General features: G+C 50.5%; 1 protein-coding gene across 1 annotated transcript in view; it reads right to left on the bottom strand.

Moving 5' to 3' along the window:
- CFAP77 (cilia and flagella associated protein 77) overlaps positions 1 to 16,693 on the bottom strand; it is a 125,479-nt gene extending 108,786 nt beyond the window's left edge. Inside the window, exon 1 of the mRNA XM_047700255.1 lies at positions 16,299 to 16,693. Within this exon, the coding sequence (XP_047556211.1) occupies positions 16,299 to 16,487 (189 nt within the window). The 5' untranslated portion in view covers positions 16,488 to 16,693. The remainder of the gene's footprint in view (positions 1 to 16,298) is intronic.
- Positions 16,694 to 17,096: the final 403 nt, after the last annotated feature.

Raw genomic sequence — 17,096 nt, 5'->3', positions numbered from 1 at the left:
GGCACATGTTATGGAATCTGCCCTCCAAGAGTATCGTATAGCTGGCCAGTGACCCAAATTAGATATGCTTAAGCATTAAATACCAACAAGGTAGGGGCGCCTGGGTGGCTCGGTGGGTTAAGCCTCTGCCTTCGGCTCAGGTCATGATCTCAGGGTCCTGGGATCCAGCCCTGCATCAGGCTCTCTGCATGGCAGGGAGCCTGCTTCTCTCTCTCTCTGCCTGCCTCTCTGCCTACTTGTGATCTCTCTCTCTGTCAAATAAATAAATACATATAAAATATTTTTTAAAAAATACTAACAAGGTAAAAGTACCACAGATGGTACAAGAACATATGTGACTGCGTATCCTACGAGTGGCCCACACCACATGGAGGGGGACCACAGATCTCTAAATGTTGCTGTATCCACAGCCCTCATCGGGACGGCAGCCTCAAGTCCAACAGGAAGGATGCCTCTCCACTGATAGCCCCGTTATCCTTACCACAACTCATGGACCGAGGACCAAAACCCAAGCCCAAAGCAATTACCTGTCAAAGTCTTACCCCGATACCCAACACATGACCTGGTTTGGCCATAGGGTCATTTCGAGGGTCATTCATGAGGATGAGGTCACAATGGGGTAGAGTGGGCCCGCAATGCAGTAGGACCGGTGTCTTTATAAAAAGGGGAAATATGGACATAAACACATATGCAGGTTAAATGCCATGTGAACATGGATACGGCCATCCTCAAGCCACAGAGGGAGGCCCGCGGTAGATCTTTCTCTCCCAGCCCTCAGAAGGAGCCAGCCCTGCCAACTCCTTCAGCTCCGACTTCCAGCTTCCAGGGCTGGGAGGCAATAAACTGATTCTAAGGCGCCCACGTTGTGGTCATGTGTCACAGCAGCCCTAGCCACCTCAAGCGGAGGGCAGCGTCCCCAGCCCCAGGAAGGACCAGAGCAGTCCTGATGGGGCAGGTGGATTGGGGCGGGGCCGCCGGGTGGGCGGGGCCGGGAAGGAGTGGGCAGTTGCCGAAAGCGCGCGTTCGCAGTAGAGAGGAAGCGACGTACAGGCTGGAAGGGGATTCTGATCTCAGGAACGGAAAACCTCTTACACCCAAATAGGGAAATCGGAGCTGCTGGCGCTCCGGGGAGGGCAGTCCTGAGTTGCCCAAAACTGGCCGAGGCTGGCCCACGTGCTGCGGCTTGCAATGGGTTCTCCCCAGACTGGAAATAACTCGGCCGCGGGCTTCTTGCATTGATAAATTCGTCGTGTTATTAGGCGGCGGCCGTCTTCTTTATATTTAGATTAATAACCACGTAATGATCACCTGGGCTGATTTAGATGGTGTCATTTTAAGAAATTACGGTTTCGATCCATCTTCTCTTTCCCCTTTGCCTCGGCCCTCCCTGAATTATTCCTAAGGAAGAAACCAATTAATCGTGGCTTGGCTGTTGTAATGGAGCCCGCTGTACAATGTAGCAATGCCTAATGGAGTTTTAATTTCCCCGTGGTGAGTCAATATTTGCTTTAAGAAAGAAAAATGTCACCATAAACCACTGCCCCAAATGAATTTGGTAGCGCAGAAGGTGAGCGAGTCTTCTTTTTTAGGTAAACAGTGATGGAAAATGGATGGGGATGTGGGGGGTGGGGGCTTCCACTCCCCACAAATCGGGATGCTTATGGTCTTTGCTGCTCCTTCCTACCACGGTGGTTATTAAATATTTTGCTTTGCAAATGCAGAGAACTGTCAGGGACTCACCCACAGTTTAAAGGGCCTGAAACAAAGTCATTATAATATAGAAGAGGAACAATTTATTCCAGCCTATTAATAACTTGCGGGGAGCAGGGAGGGGAATATAACAGTAGGCATCCCTCTTTGAAGACATTAGGAGCCTTTCTTATTTCCCCCAACTAAGGCTGAGCGTGGAAACCAAATCTTCCTTTCTAAAAAAAAAAAAAAAAAAAATGGATTCGACTTTTCGGGATCGTGTGAGGAAATAAAGTTCTGCAATCCTCTCTCATAATAAGTCTGTCCAAAAATGATGTTGCTCATTCCGTTGAAAGATAGTTTCATTTCCTGCTCAAAATTGGTATGAAAAATTTGCCTTGCCAAATGAACATTGTATACTGAACTTGTCAAATCCTTCCTCCTGACACAAATAAAAGATAACATTGGGTGGCAGCATGTAAAACAGCTCTGACAAGATAGCAGAGGGAGACAAAGAAATATACATATTTTGATTCTCTCTGTTTTAGAAGCTGGGGTTGGGGGGAGACACCAGCACGATGACTGGCCAGCTTGTGAATGCTTCAGGTAACAATTGAACAAGTCACTTTCATGTAGAGTTTCAATGCTATAATGACCCTGTTTCCAATTAGCCAAAACATGACAAAATTTCAACTTTTATAGCGGCAAAAGCTGCCAGGGAGAAACCCGCCTGAGTGACAAGGCTCTTCATTCAAAAGTTTACGGGTGCACCGCGTGGCTGTAATTACTAGTTCTAACACAGTGGGAAATTATTCCTAGCGTGTTTAAAAATAAATAAGGTAAATGATCACCCTTTCATTAGATCTGTACTCATACCATATAAGTGACTTTTTTTTCCTATTAAAATTGTTGATTGAAGGCCGTTAGCTGTTTATCAGCTCAAAATTACATTTCTGCTCTCTTAGGGGCCACTGCCGCTAAGAATCACACCCGGCACCTAGTTAGGAACAAGAAAAGACTCCTAAAACTGCAATTTCAGGGGGAAAAAAAAAACACAAGCAAGAAACCCAGATTGCACCTCCGCGTCCCTGAAGGCATCACGCTTCTTTGTTCTGCTAAGAATAATTAACCTCAATCTCGGCTCCCGGTCCCTAGATTGATTATCATAGTCATTTAAATACTGTAATCTCATTTTCAGCACCGGGGTGAGGAGGGGGGCGAGGGGAGCCCGGCTGGAGAGAGAAAGAGAGCAAGGCTGGGAGGGAAGAGAAAACAGAATAAATTATCTGACAAAAGGGAGCGGGCCTTTCTGCTCACAGAGCCTATTTCGGATCCTTCCACTTGATTGGAAAAGTTGATGAAGTTTAAATGAAGCAGAATTAGGACCTCAGGCCGCTGAGTATTGACGCGGGCTACGCGAGCCTGTACAACTCAGTACCCCCCCAGGTTTCGGTGGAAAACAAGAGACAGACCTAAATGGTATAATCTTCAATCGAATCTAACATCCACACTGACAAGGCAAGGTAATGAGTTAGGCCAGATCAGGCCTGTTGGTTAAAGAAATTAATCCCTCCTGCAGCCGTAGAGGGCTTTGATGCCTATTGTGGCCCCTGTCCCAGTCTATCTAAATGCTAACTAACTGGGAGGGTGAGCTGGGGACTGTGCTTTTCATTGCTGGTGCTAATCTGGTAACAATTTGCTCTCGCTGATTAAGGAGGCGGGGAGGGGACGGGGTGATGGGTTGGAGCCGAGGAGGGGGCGCCTTGCCTTTGAAAGGGGGAGGCCGCACTGGTCATTCTGGATGCCAGTTGTGCCCCCAACCTGGTAGCTGGTAGATGTGTTCGCTTTGAATAACCTGCACACCAGCCTTCCGTGCGGAACCAGGGATCCGGGGATCCACGCGTCTTTTCTCTTTGTGGCTTGCCTCTTCTTGAAACCAATCATCCACCCAGAGAGCAGGCTCCTGACCCGCTCTGTCTTCCTCACATCAAGCTCGCTCCAGACTTTCCCTCCAAACACACCCAAGCTCAGGGTGTCCCGTTTCTCACCTGGCCTGGCCATTTCTACATCTAAAAGGACTTTCCCTCCTCTTGGCCCCACTGAGGGCTGCTCAGTTCCTGCGGCTGCTCCAGGCCAGGCTGGCGGGGGCGGGGGGGGGGGGCCTCTCCTCTTCCTAACCAACTCTGTTAACAGCCTCCTGGTCTGGGCCACCCCGCCCCCCGCCGGCCCCCCCCATCTCAGCCTCTTGTAGCCCCTTTTAGGTGTGTGCAGTCACCCGAAGAGGCTCTTCGAGAACAGAAATGCTGACCCTTCGAATCTATGTGGGCTTTTTAAAAAAGATTTTGTTTATCTATTTGAGAGAGAGAGAAGCAGACTCTGCACTGAGCAGAGAGCCCGATGTGGGGCTCGATCCCAGGACCCTGAGATCATGACCTGAGCCAAAGGCAGACACTTAACCCCCTGAGCTGCCCGGGAGCTCCTGGGTCTACACAGATTTGATGAGGAAGATGAACTGGATTCTTCCTCCAATCGGGACAAAGTTGTCTCCTGGGTAAGGGACAGTGTGGCACAACATGGAAGGACCATGACAAGCTGGGGACTCCCCAGGCCACAGCGCCAGCCCCTCCTCCTCCACTGACCCCCCTGCATGACTTCGAGTTTGATGACCTTGCAGAGTTGAGATCCTGTGTGTTGGAGGCCGGCACTTGGTGGATACTCAACAAACAGCGGCATCGATGACCACCAAGCTCTTCTGGTCTGTGCAATGGTTATGACTTCACAGTGGCTGGCTGACCGTAGGCAACATGCGTGACCTCTTTAAGCCTCAGCATCCCCATCTGTAAAATGGAAGGCCAGCAATCCCAACTCTTAGGACAGTTGCAGGGTTGCAGAGACTGCGAGACGCTAGTGCCTGAGAAGGGCCCGCACAGGGGGCTCTACGGAGGGCCGCTGCTCTCAGCCAGGACCGTGGGGGGGGGGGGGTCACTGCTGGTCGAATGGGGCTGCAGCCAAGAGCTTCCTGGGAACGCAGACCCCAGGCCTCAGCTTCCTGGTGCTCCCACTCCTGGGAAGTCAGGCCCACCAGCATCCTGCCTGGAGATTCAGGGAGGATCGGCAGAAAGAAGCCAGCAGCTGCCTGAGAAAAAACGGAGCTTTCAGAAACGCCAGGCAGGCGCTTTCCTCTTAGAAGGGGAGTTTTTGAAAGACTTGCTCAAACCCCGAATGTATGCCCACTGGGTGCCTCCAGCATGAGCAAAATCTGCAGTGACAGTTTTTAAAGGTTTTGGAGGCAGCTGCGAAGCCCGGCTCTCGCCCCGGAGGGACCCTCGGTAGCACTCCAGCAGGTTCCCCCCAGTGGCCCGGTGGAAATTCGGAGCGTGACAGGCGGCAGGGGGCGCTTGTTTTATTTGCAGTAGGAAACAAATCGCAGTTGCTAAGCCCCAGCCCTCGCCGTGCGCCCAGATGCCCAGACGGGAGGCCTGATAGGGGCCTTGTTGACCTTGCCCATGTCGGTTCCAGCAGCAGAGGGCGCCCTGGGGCTTCCTCCAGTCCAACCCCCACGGGGTTCCCTGCTCTGTTTGGCCTGCGTCCCCCTGAGCGCAGGGAAGGAGGCGATGGCACCGTGGTCCTGCTGTGGACCGTCAGCCTTCCGTGCTCTGCCCCGTTTAGCCCACTCCCTTTGGCCCCAGCAGGTTCACGGCCGACTGGAGGCCTCTGCCAGCTCCAGCCTCACTCCCTGCCCAGCCTCCCTTCAGGACTCCTTCCCTGACCCTTCACTGCAGCCTCCAGAGCTCCAAATACCTCCTCACCCTCGAGGCACAAAACGTCTTATTTTGCCTGGACCGGTCTCCAATGCTGGCCCACCCAAACAGACGCACACACACTCTGCCCCCAGCACCTCTGAACTTAGCACCTCTAGACCACCCCCCAGCCTCCTGGTTGACCCCTTTTAGCGCCCTTATCTCCCCCAAGGAGCTTCTCCGTAGATCAGAGGGAGCAGCCTTGCCGTCTGTCTTCAGCAGGTCTTGCAAGCTGCTGGCAGACAGAAACGGAGGTTCTCCTGTCCGCCAAGCCACCCGCGAGGTCAGGTTTGGACTGGCACCAACTCGCCCCTCCATACACATTCTGCAAATGGGCAAACAAGCAAAGGAAAGGTCAACTCAGGCTAACTCTCAGAGGGGAAGCCACTCAGGTGTGTAGACTGGGGCTGAGACCCTCCCAAGTTTCAGGGTCAATAAGAGACCGAGAGTTCATCACTGTGGTCCTGGGGCTGGTGTGTGCCCGGTGTCATGCTTACAGAATGAACTGTGTGTGACAGGTAACCAGAACCTAGGACTCTGCGATCTGATCATCGGCGCAGTCCTCCCCTAGGCCCCTTTCAACACGCCACAGCTCTTCCTGGAAAGCTGCCCCCACCCACACCGTGCTGTGGAAGTTGGATTTACCCCGAAGTGAATGAAACTTTAGTTTCAGGTTTCCTTCCTTGCCCGTGGCCCCATCCAAGGCCTTGGACTTGATTTCCAACATTATTTGTCTGTTCCTTAAACAGGGAACCAGGATCCACCTCTCCCCATACACCATACAGAACCTGGGTCCACCTCTCCCCAGCCCCCCGGCTCCCTACACACGCTTACCAGCCCCTGTGTGACGAGTCAGCTCAAGCCTGAGACATTCCCTTGCCTCCCCAGCCCAGGTACTGCCCTCAGCACTGAGCCAGGATCCCACCCAGAGGGTGACTATCCCTGCATCGGCCCCACTTAGCTGTTTGTTTTTGTGGCTCACTAGATTATAAGCGCTTGGAAGCCATCACCTACCTCCAGGTCGGTTTACCCCCATATCTTGGGTGCCTAGCTCCGAGTCTTGTGTACTGTAGGCGCTCCGTAGGGTCTCGAAATTCAAGCAGCGAGTGAATGAATGCATCTCCTGGTTCTTTCCTCATAGTGAACCGAGGGTCCTACAGTTATTCGTTCTTCAAGAGGACAGTTGTCCATCTCCGACTCCATGCCTTTGCTCAGGCCAGCCCCATTCTGGGTACCCCTCCTCTCCCGGCACCCCCCAGCCCCGGTGCACAAGCTCTGATACACGGCGCCTCTTGCCTCCCCTCCCCTCTCCTTTGCCTTTAGTAAATTTTATTATTGGTTGTGATGTGCAAGGTCTGGTTCTCCCCTCACCAGACCATAAGCTTCTTGGAAATGAATCCTCAGACATCTTACGTATCCACCAGGGCCCTGCACACAGTAGGGGCTTACTAAATATTCACTCAGTGATTGATGGGCCCATTAAGAGTCTCAGATACACACTAAAAAATAAACAAAGAAACAAATAAATAAGCAAGCCAACCTCTCTGCCTCCCCCCAAAGACCAAGCAGGAGATGGAGGGGGATATAAATGCAAATTCTACACAATGGGAACACGAAGATGGCACTTGAATGTGAAACTCACTACTACCCAGTAAGGTTGCCCAGCACAGCTGCCAGCAAACTTTCTAATTCCCTCAACTGAAACGCAAAAGCCTACAGATCACCACTCCCAGGGCATCCAGGTGGCTCAGTCGGTGGAGCGGGTGACTCTTGATCTCGGGGTTGTGGGTTCGAGCCCCACGTTGGGTGTACAGATGACTTAATAACATTTTTTTGAAAAGTCACCTCTCCTAGTGTCTCGTTGGGTGGCCCACTCTTGTGGGGGGGCTGTGGCATCCGAGCTCACTAGGGCTTTTTCTCTGGTCCTGTGGCGTAGCTTCAATGCGGTGCTGGGCCATCGGGCCAAGGCATGGCCTTTTCACTGATGCTGGGCCCTGGAATCCAATACTTTCTGAATCTTCCCCTTTCATTCCTCTGGACCAACACAAAAGGGTTTGATCCAGGCAAAGAAAATGTATCTTGCATGCTTCTGGGTTCATTGGTCTCCCAAATATGTATTGTTTGGTTCATATAAAAGATCAAAAGTCCTTCTTTTGGGCTCATTATGTGTTTTCCACAATGGTTTTGACCAGCCGCTGTCCCCGCCACCCCGTGTGATACGCACGTTGACCTTTCTGCTCATTGACCCCTATGAGTCAACTTCTTGACCAAACGCTGCTGAGCCTTTAAGTTATTGGATAGAAAAATACAGTTGTTTTCTTTAAAAAGCACATTTATTTGCTTCCCTGAAATGCTATACTTTATGCCACAATAATAGTATAAGGTCTATGCCATGATGGGGCTCCGGCCCACCATGAGCTTAATTTCTGGTGTCCCCGGGGAGCTTGGGTGGCTCAGTCATTAAGCATCTGCCCTTCAGCTCGGGTCATGATCCCAGGGTCCTGGGATCGAGCCCTGCATTGGGCTCCCTGCTGAGTAGGAAGCCTGCTTCTCCCTCTCCCACTCCCCCTGCTTGTGTTCCCTCTTTCTCTGTGTCTCTCTCTGTCAAATAAATAAATAAAAATCTTTAAAAATATATTTCTGGTGTACTAGGTCAATTCCATTTAAAATCCTAGATGAATTTCTGCAGGGAGAAACCAAACCAAACCCTTGGAGGTGGTAGACGAGGAAAACGAAGCTTGCACGGTGGCCCATGGCTACCCAACACCCCAGCCCCCACGCCACTTAGTTTGTCTGAGGAATTACTGCGCCACACCGCATGGATCGTTGAAAATGCTTTTTATTTTTTTTAAACTACAACATGGGTGAGGCCGGAGATAGACAGGCTCCAGACAGAAGCCAGCAGACATTCAGAAGCTGTCGCTGAGGGAAAGGGGGAGATTTAAAATTGTCATAAAATGGGGCACCTGGGTGGCTCAGACGGTTGAGCATCTATCTGACTCTTGGTTTTGGCTCAGGTCATGATCTCAGGGTCGTGAGATGGAGCCCTGCATCCAGCTCTGCACTGGGCATGGAGCCTGCTTGAGAGTGTCTCTCTCCCTCTCCCTCTGTCCACCCCGCACCGCCACCCACTCATGCTCTCGCTCCCACTCTCCAAAAATAATAAATAAATATATATAAATAAACAAATTAAATTGCCATAAGATGTGTAGAAGGGGAAACAAAGGCAAACAAGGGAGGGAGACACAATTATGAGAGCAGTCTCATTCCTACAGTGTTTGTACTGGGTTTCAAGGGCCCTTGGACCATGTGGGAGCTCACGGTGAATTCTCCACGTGGTCGTTCTGTGATTCAGGGCTCCTCAGTCCTGGAACTGTTGACATTTGGGACCAGATGCTTCCCCGCTGTGGGGGTTGGAGGCGTATGAGAAGATGCTGAGCAGCACTGCTGACTTGGGCCCACTCGATGCCAGCAGCACCCCCAGCCCAGTGGTGATGACCAAGAAGGCACCCAGACATGTTAGATGTTCTTTGGGGAGCAGAGGCACCTCCCTCAGTTGAGAAGCCCTGGTCCAATTCCAGAAGGTCACGATGTGTTCGGTGAGATACTATCTCATTTAAATATCTCATTTAAATCAGTCTTTGGGGCATCCTTGACAAGTCAGTGAGACCATCAGCACCCATGCTTTATGGATAAGGAAACTGATGCTCAGAATTTAAGCCACTTGCCCAAGGACCCTCAAGGGAGCTAGAAACCAGATCGTTCTCAACCTCGGCCAGGGTGCACAGTTGCAAGAAACCTGAGACGAGCTGGATGACGGTATTTTTCTTTTACTGAAGTAGAGCTGACATGTAATAGCGTATTGGTTTCAGGCGAAAAACATAGTGATTTGACACGTCGTGATACACACGACGAAATGCTCACCACAGCAAGTGTGGTTACCGTCTGTGGGTGACACTCTTTTCTCAACAAGAGCACAAAAAGGGGAAGAACGCAGCCCTTTGGCGAATTTGTGTCATTATAAATTTATTTTCTAAGTTCGGATTTACACGTGTACTTAGAAGTCGGTGGACAAGAAAACAAAGGCTGTTTGGAGGAACACATATTTGGAATCAGAATAATGGAAAAGTAACAAAAGTGGGCCCTCCTGGGCCCGGGATACCTATGTCATCTCGGTGAGCTCTCACGAATCCCCCATGGCCAGGCATTGGCTACTATCACCCACTTTACAGACGGTAAACTGAGGCTCAAAGGTGAGAAACGTTCCCAGGAAAGTGGCTGAGACAGAGCTCACCCTTGGATCTGCCTGGATCCAAAGGCTGCCGTCTGCGATGTGACCTTTCTGCCCAGAAGGTGGCTATCTGCCTGGTTATGACTCCATCTGTGTGTGTCTGATTGTAAGAGAACAAAAGCTACAGCCCGGAATTGTTTTAACAGTCCTCATTGACTCAGGAGCTTGAAAGGAGAGTCAAGGAGCAATTTCATGGAGAGTTGAATTGTTACCAATGACAACAAATGCTCTCTCTCTCTTTTTTTTTTTAACAAACACAAAAGTCGGACAAGAAGCACACGACATTTATAATATACACTAAAACCAACCACAATGCAGTGTGATTGAGACTATGTTGTGCCTTCGCTTGTCTTTGCCTGACCAGCCAGAAGGTTCTGAAACCGGAACAATGGTCTGAGTTCGAACGGAGCCCGACTCCCAGAGGCCACGGCAGAGCTGGGCACACCATCCCACAGGAACAGATTCACCCAGCCTGAGAGTCCAGAATAATAATATGCTTGGTTCCAGTCCTCCCTGTCCGTGACACGTTCACTTGGGCTCCAGCACAAACACAGAAAAGAAAACCCCAAACTAGTCAACTCCATTGCTAATGAGTTGGTGGTCCCCAGTGTGAGCATTTCATATAGAACACATTTAACAGAGTTTCCTTTTCATTACACTTTTTAAACAGCTGAAGATGCATTTTCTTTAAAAAATAAATAAATAAATAAATAAAAGTGTGACCAAGACATCTTATGAAAACACCAGTGCTTCCACTCAACAGCTTGAACACCACTGCAATAGAAAACAGGGTTTGGAAGTTTTGTCTACAGGGCCAGTTGGAAATCAAGAACACTTTGTCTTTCAAATAAAGAAAAGCAGCCTGAATTACACAATGAACAACACTTGAGCATGGAAGATTCTGGAAGGTGCTGGAAGCGACGGCTGACTTGTTCACGGTGGGTTCAGAACTCTTCCTGGGGGACTGGCCTTCCCACCTTGTTGAAGTGTTCTGAGGGCCACGTAATCAGAAGGTGGCTGGGTTCACAGCGGAGGAGCCCCAGTTCTGAGGGTTTATTTGCATTAACATTTCAGAGCCAGAGCACACCTTCTCCAAAGGGACGGAAGAGAGTGGGCTCCTCCGTTGGGACAGCTGCCCCAGGGGGTGGTGAAAAGCCTGAGAGGGAGCAACTGGGCTTTCTGAAAAGGCCCGAGGCTGAAGGAGATGAGCTCATGGCTTCAGCCCCTGCTCACCAAATAGTGTGACTGGGCACCGGGAAGGTGGAGGCTTTGATTTAAAAAGAAGAAAACAGTACAAAGGACCAGAAGAGAGAGAGAGAAACCCATGGCTTTCCCTAGAGAAATGAACCCTACCTACTGGCCAGCCGCGAGGGGCCCTTAGGACGGGCAGCTCACTCCTTCATTCTCCTCGCAACGTCTTATTTTTTCCTGTTAGGTCGCCACGGAATATAGTAGGATCTGAGCAATCAGAGCTATATTCTCTTCACCAGATAAAGCCGAGTGTAACATTTTCAGATTTTACTGAAATGTAGTTAGAATACTGACCCATGCGGGGATATTTGGACAACTGTGTGTTTGCCCGCCTTTGCGTTTGCTTCTGTGATTATGTTCACTGGCATCAATACTAGAGATGCTAAGCCATTAGTGGGCACGGTGTGGCTGCCTAATTTTGTAGAGCATCCAGTCTGGACCCACTGGCTCTATAAATGCTTCCTCGTGGTGACAATGATAATGATAATGACAATGATAGTAATCGCAGCAGCGGCGCCCAGTCTCGAGAACCCAGAACGCCATGTGAGGGGGAAACCTTTGAACACTTAGGATCTAAGGACAGTGAAATCATTTGACCCCAGAGGGCTGAATGTTTCCTAGTCCACCCCTGATCACGATCTAACTCTCCACCCTTCAAGGTCCAGTTCCAGGTCTGTTCCCTCATAAAGCCCACCGAGTCCTGCTCAGGCCTCCCTCCCCCTAAATCCGGGCCCTCTGGCTGGTGCACTGCACTTGAAACTTGCAAGGAGTGACTCGTGACAGGGCTTACGTCATTATGCATGTGTGTGCCTGTGTGTGTGTTTGCGTGCAACGGTAAGGGCTAATTACCCGCGAACTTGCTTTAACACAAGCGCTGTGCTAAGCAATATACCTGTATACACTCCATCTCCCCAGCTCAACTGTTAACTCCTTGTGGTTTGTGGTCAGGGCAACGGCTGAGATCAGAACTTGTTTCTATTCACTGCCCCCCTCCCCCGCCTCCCAGGAGAGCTTAGGGCACATAGAAAACATTCAATAAACACTTTTTGGCTGCCGGCAAATCCCGGGAAATTAGTAGAGCTCACATTGGAAGGCACGTTGAGGAAAATGATACTGGAATCAGGTTCATTGGTGAACGTTTTTGTACTGTCTGCTATAAAGAAGTAACCCATCTCGGTTGTCATTAATTAACTGGTTATGTAATATGGCCAGAAGAGCGTGGGGCTGGCAGTCCGGAGATGTGAATCTCATCCCACTTCTGTGACCAGGGCAGAGGGTACCTTGGATGAGTCTCCTCCTCTCCCTGGGCCTTAAGAGCCTCAAAAAAAAAAAAAAAAAAATTGGACCGGATGTCTGCAAGCCTCCTTCCAGCCCCAAATGATGCAATTTTATGACTCTATTTCATAAATATACCCACTTCTTATTTGTGACATAAGCCCCCCCAGAAAAACAAAGTCAGTAATAAATTATGAAAAAAAATCGGGTGCCACGATCATGTGCACTTTCTAAGGGTGCTCGATTCAATCAATCCTACCCCTGTCCGCTGCCTGCCTCTCAGGGCGACGGAAGATTCAAGGCTGTCAGCGCAGCAAACCAGGCAGTCTCTCCCCTATAATTGTATTGACAGGATATCAGCTGAGTTCCGAAGGCAGGCAGGGTGCACCCTGACAGCTTTTGTGAAGGAGCCTTGAAGGCTATTGTAGCAGGATCCTATGTTGAGTCACAGAATTCTGGGGGAATGGAATCAAGCAGAAAGAAGCTTGGTTCTTTCTCTGTTTAATTTCATTCTTCCCGGAGAGTCACATTTGAAGGAACACTGGCTAACTGCACGTCACTTTATACAATAGAGTTGGACGAAGCCCTTTCTAATGGAAAATATTTACTTCTTTATTGCGGCCACATAAAACACCTGGCTGATTCAATCAGCCCCACTAATAACCGGTGGGCTTGATTTTAAATGAGGCAAGGAGTTGTTGAGCATTTGTAGATGAAATACCGGCTTGGATGTCTGAGTTTTTCACTTTTCACTTGGGTTACTGTAGCATCTCACAGACACGTTTTTGAATAACTGATGTGCATCCGTGCTGGTGAATTCCACGGGTGTGAAATAGCAGTGTTGGGTTTGTTCAGACGGTGTGTCTGCATTTTCAATTAAACAAATCCTGGTCCTTTTCACTGGAGAAAACAATTTGAGCAACAACCTCCCCCCCCAATATGGCGGAATCAATGACTATTTCTAAGGCGGTATTTTTTTCAATATAGATGCAACCTTCAGGTCCAGACTTTGACAAGACCAGAATATACTTCATCCTCATCCCCTTAAAGACACCCTCGGGATAGGGCACTCTCGCTTCTGCCACACTCGAGAAGGTGCACACTCACATGGGGGTCCGGAAACGTGGGCTTATGGAAGAAATGCACAAGCCGAGACTCAACAGAATCCCAGCGATAGATTTTTAAAAAATAGTTTTTAAAGCCTCCACAATCATGAATGTTTTCAAATCTTCTTTGCTTTAAAGCTGAAAATCCCAAAGTGTTTTCGTAATTTAAATTTCATTTAAATACAGGAAGCTGTTTGGAGTGGGAAAATCATGCTGGGCTGGGAGCCAGTGAATGTAGCTTCTGACCCAGGCTCTGCCACAGCCTTGGGCAAAGAGCCCACCACAGATGGCCTCAGTGTACCCATCTGCAAGGAGAGGTCTGGAAAAGGTAACAGTCAAGGCTCTGTCTGCTCTCAATGTCTCTGCAACTTTTATTTAGACCGGGTTTTGGTGGGAAATCTTGTAGCAGTGGTAAATATTGAAACGTGGACATAATCTTAACTGCTACAGAAGGGAGCTTAGAGCCCATCAAGAGCCAGAGGGAGGCAAGTAAGGAGGAAACACTAGCTGTCCCTGACCCGAGAAGAGCCAGGCATCATCCCCGGAGCGGGCCTAGAAGTGGCCCCCTGCGGCTCAGGCTGGGTCACCACTGGCCAGGGTGGTCCTGCTCTTCCTCTCATGCCTTGAAGACAGAACCCCTGGCTATGGGTCAGTCATCTGCGAATCGTCCAACCCTGAAGCGCAGGTTCAGGAATTGGGGATTGAATTCATTCTGGAAGCTGTTCAGCTAGTGCCATCCAGAGGCCAAATACTGTCCTTCTTGAGAGATAGGGTGAGCAAAAGAAAAAGAAAGAGGGGAGGATCTTACTCATATGTGTATATTATATTTATGGTATACATACATACATGTGTGTACATATACACATAAATGTACATGTATGTGTAGTACATGTGTGTATATACATGTGCATATACCTAGAGGGGTGTGTGTGTATGTATATATAGTTAACCCCTAGATAAGTCAGAGGGTCAGGGGTGCTGACTCCCGAGCGCTTGAAACTCCATTATAATTTTTTTTTACGTGGTCTCCACGCCCAATGTGGAGCTTGAACTCACCACCCCTGAGATCAAGAGTCACATCTCTACCCACTGAGCCAGCCAGGCACCCCACCACTCCAACTCTTGACTCCCCCAAAACTTAACTACTAACAGCCTCCTGTTGAGCGGAAGCCTTACAGCCAACAGTCAGCTCACACATATTTGGTATGTTATATGTTCTATATACTGTATTCTCACAATAAAGTAAGCGAGAGAAAAAAAAATGTTACTAAGAAAATCAAAGGTGGACGTTAAGAAGGGCACATGATGTAATGAGCACTGGGCGTTATAAACACCGATGAATCACTGACCTCCACCTCTGAAACCGATAATACATTGTATGTTAGTTAATTGAATTTAAATTTTAAATTTTTTAAAAATAAACTGAAACAGCAACAACAAAGAAAATCAAGGAAAAGAAAAAAAATCTACAGTACGGCACTGTATTTATTTTTTTAAATCTGCATGTAAATGGGCCTGGATAAGAGCAGATCCACATCATCAAAGGTCAACCATATATAGCTTGGGGTGGGCATCTCCCACTAGTGATGCTACTGATTCACCAGGGAGAATACCAGTAACTCTACAATGCTGTTTATTTTATATGTCAGTAGAACAGAGCTGGCCCACTAGTACCTGCCTGTGAAAGCAACCACCTAACCCTAAAACAGCGGCCCATCAGAGATGGAGGACTTGATTCTCCCCTTTATCCCAGAAAGGTAAGCCCCATTTGTCCCATCAGTCTGCGGAGAGTGGCCCTCCTCACCTCGATATAAATAAAGGACCTTGTTCCACTGGGCTGGTGGGGGGGGAGGGTGCTGAGAACAGGAGCATAGTAAGTGGAAGGGTGCTAGTGTGATAAGGCAGCTTGGCGGGGGTGGGGGGTGGGGGGTGGGGGGGTGGGGTGTGTGTGTCAGGAACAAAGTTTGGGGAAGGCAAGAGGAGAGAGTCAATGTTTTCATAGAAGGCAGTGAACTCCGCTAATTCTAGCACCAGATTCCCTGAACCAAAACAAAAACCAAAACCCACCAAAGAACAACAAAAACCTCGGGGCTCTAACGAACTCCTGGCCTTGATACATTGTTACTGAGTCTGTGGTTACCGTGGCGCCACTCCCGGCGGCGGGCATCGCGCGCATTTCTGAAAGCGCACTGCCCCCCAGTGGCACAAGACAGACCTGCTCTCCGACCCGCTCCCCGAGGGCCAAACCTCAACTTGACTCTTCCTGTGGCCCCGGGAAGGCGTGGCGATGCCACTCCAGCGTTGGGTGACCGCCAGTCCCGAAACCTCTGAAGTGAGAGAGCATGCAATAAAGGTGGGGGGGGGGGGCGATCTGGCTAAGAAGCCGCAGCTCCCGCCCTCGTTCGTGCCTGCGAGCCCCCCAGGGCAGAGATGCGCGCTCTTTTCTCTTCCGGCTGCAATTCTGGGTGAGAGTACGACTGGCTGGAAATTAACTTGTGAAGTGATGCTTCCAGGAGAGATACAGAATTTCGCAGCATCCTAGCAGCCCAGGCGTGCGGGGGGAAAGAGGGAGCCCGCACCCCGAGAAAGGCATAGTCTGGGTGCGTGTTCCCTGTCGATCACCCTGTGGGCTCACCGGCGGGCTCCCGGGTAAACAGCAGCAGCCAACCCCGCGGGCTCGCCGCGTGTCAGCCGCTGTGCCAGGGGCCCCCGTTCAGTCTTCCCCATCACTCCTTTTAATGAGAGCCATTACCATCCCACCTTGAGGATTAGGAAACTGAGGCGCAGAGAGGCGACGCGACCTGCCCCGGACGCGTGGGGATCCAGGTCTATGTGGACCAGCGAGGGGGCGAGCGCCGAGGGGTGGCGGGCGTGGGGGCGGCTCACCTTGACGATGAGCGGGTTCTGAAACATGGAATCCCGCACCACTCCCAGCCTCTCGTTCTCCATGCCGGGTCGGATGTCGGCCACGGTCAGGGGCCGCCGCGGGGGCGGACAGATCTGGCTGACCGTGCGGCGCACCGGCTGCTTCTTCCATCGCAGCGGGTCCTGGCGGGAGCTCTTGGCCTCCGGCATCCTGAGGTTGCGGGAGGTCCGCGAACGGGCTGGATGGGGCGCGCTTCCCTGGGGCGGAGGGGGACGCGGAGCTCCGAGGGGCCCACCACCAGTCCCGGGCCGCACCACCCGGGGCACCGGGGTGGGCCCCAGATGCCTGGGCCCCTCCGGAGCGGGGAGGGCCCACTTTGCGCCGCCCCCTCCTCGCAAGGAGCCCTAAAGCCTATATAGGCCCCCTGGTCCCTCAGAGGAACTTCTGGGCACCGCTCTGCGGATTGGGAACGGACAGAAAATCAAGACCACCCCTTGAGAAAGAATGGAACTGTCTGTCTCCATGGCGACGGGACGCCAACGGCGCCCGAACTCGTGGCTTGGTTTCTTCCTTGAAACTATTGGTGGCCACCAAAGTGGACTTGCTTAGAGTTTTCTTAACTAGATATGAGAAAAACCCAAGAATCGCCACTGGCTTGTGATAAAAGTGGGGGTTCTAGAAGGGCATTTACACTTGACTTCCAAAGCAAATATACCTCCCTCCACCCACCCTACTCCACTCCTGACCCCTTATCATTCTCCTCCCCTCTACACACACACACACACACACACACACACGGCTAGTGCGTTAAATGTTTC

This window comes from Lutra lutra, chromosome 13 (assembly GCF_902655055.1).
Source record: "Lutra lutra chromosome 13, mLutLut1.2, whole genome shotgun sequence".
Taxonomy (NCBI): Eukaryota; Metazoa; Chordata; class Mammalia; order Carnivora; family Mustelidae; genus Lutra; species Lutra lutra.
This window is presented reverse-complemented; position numbering and strand designations above follow the sequence as displayed.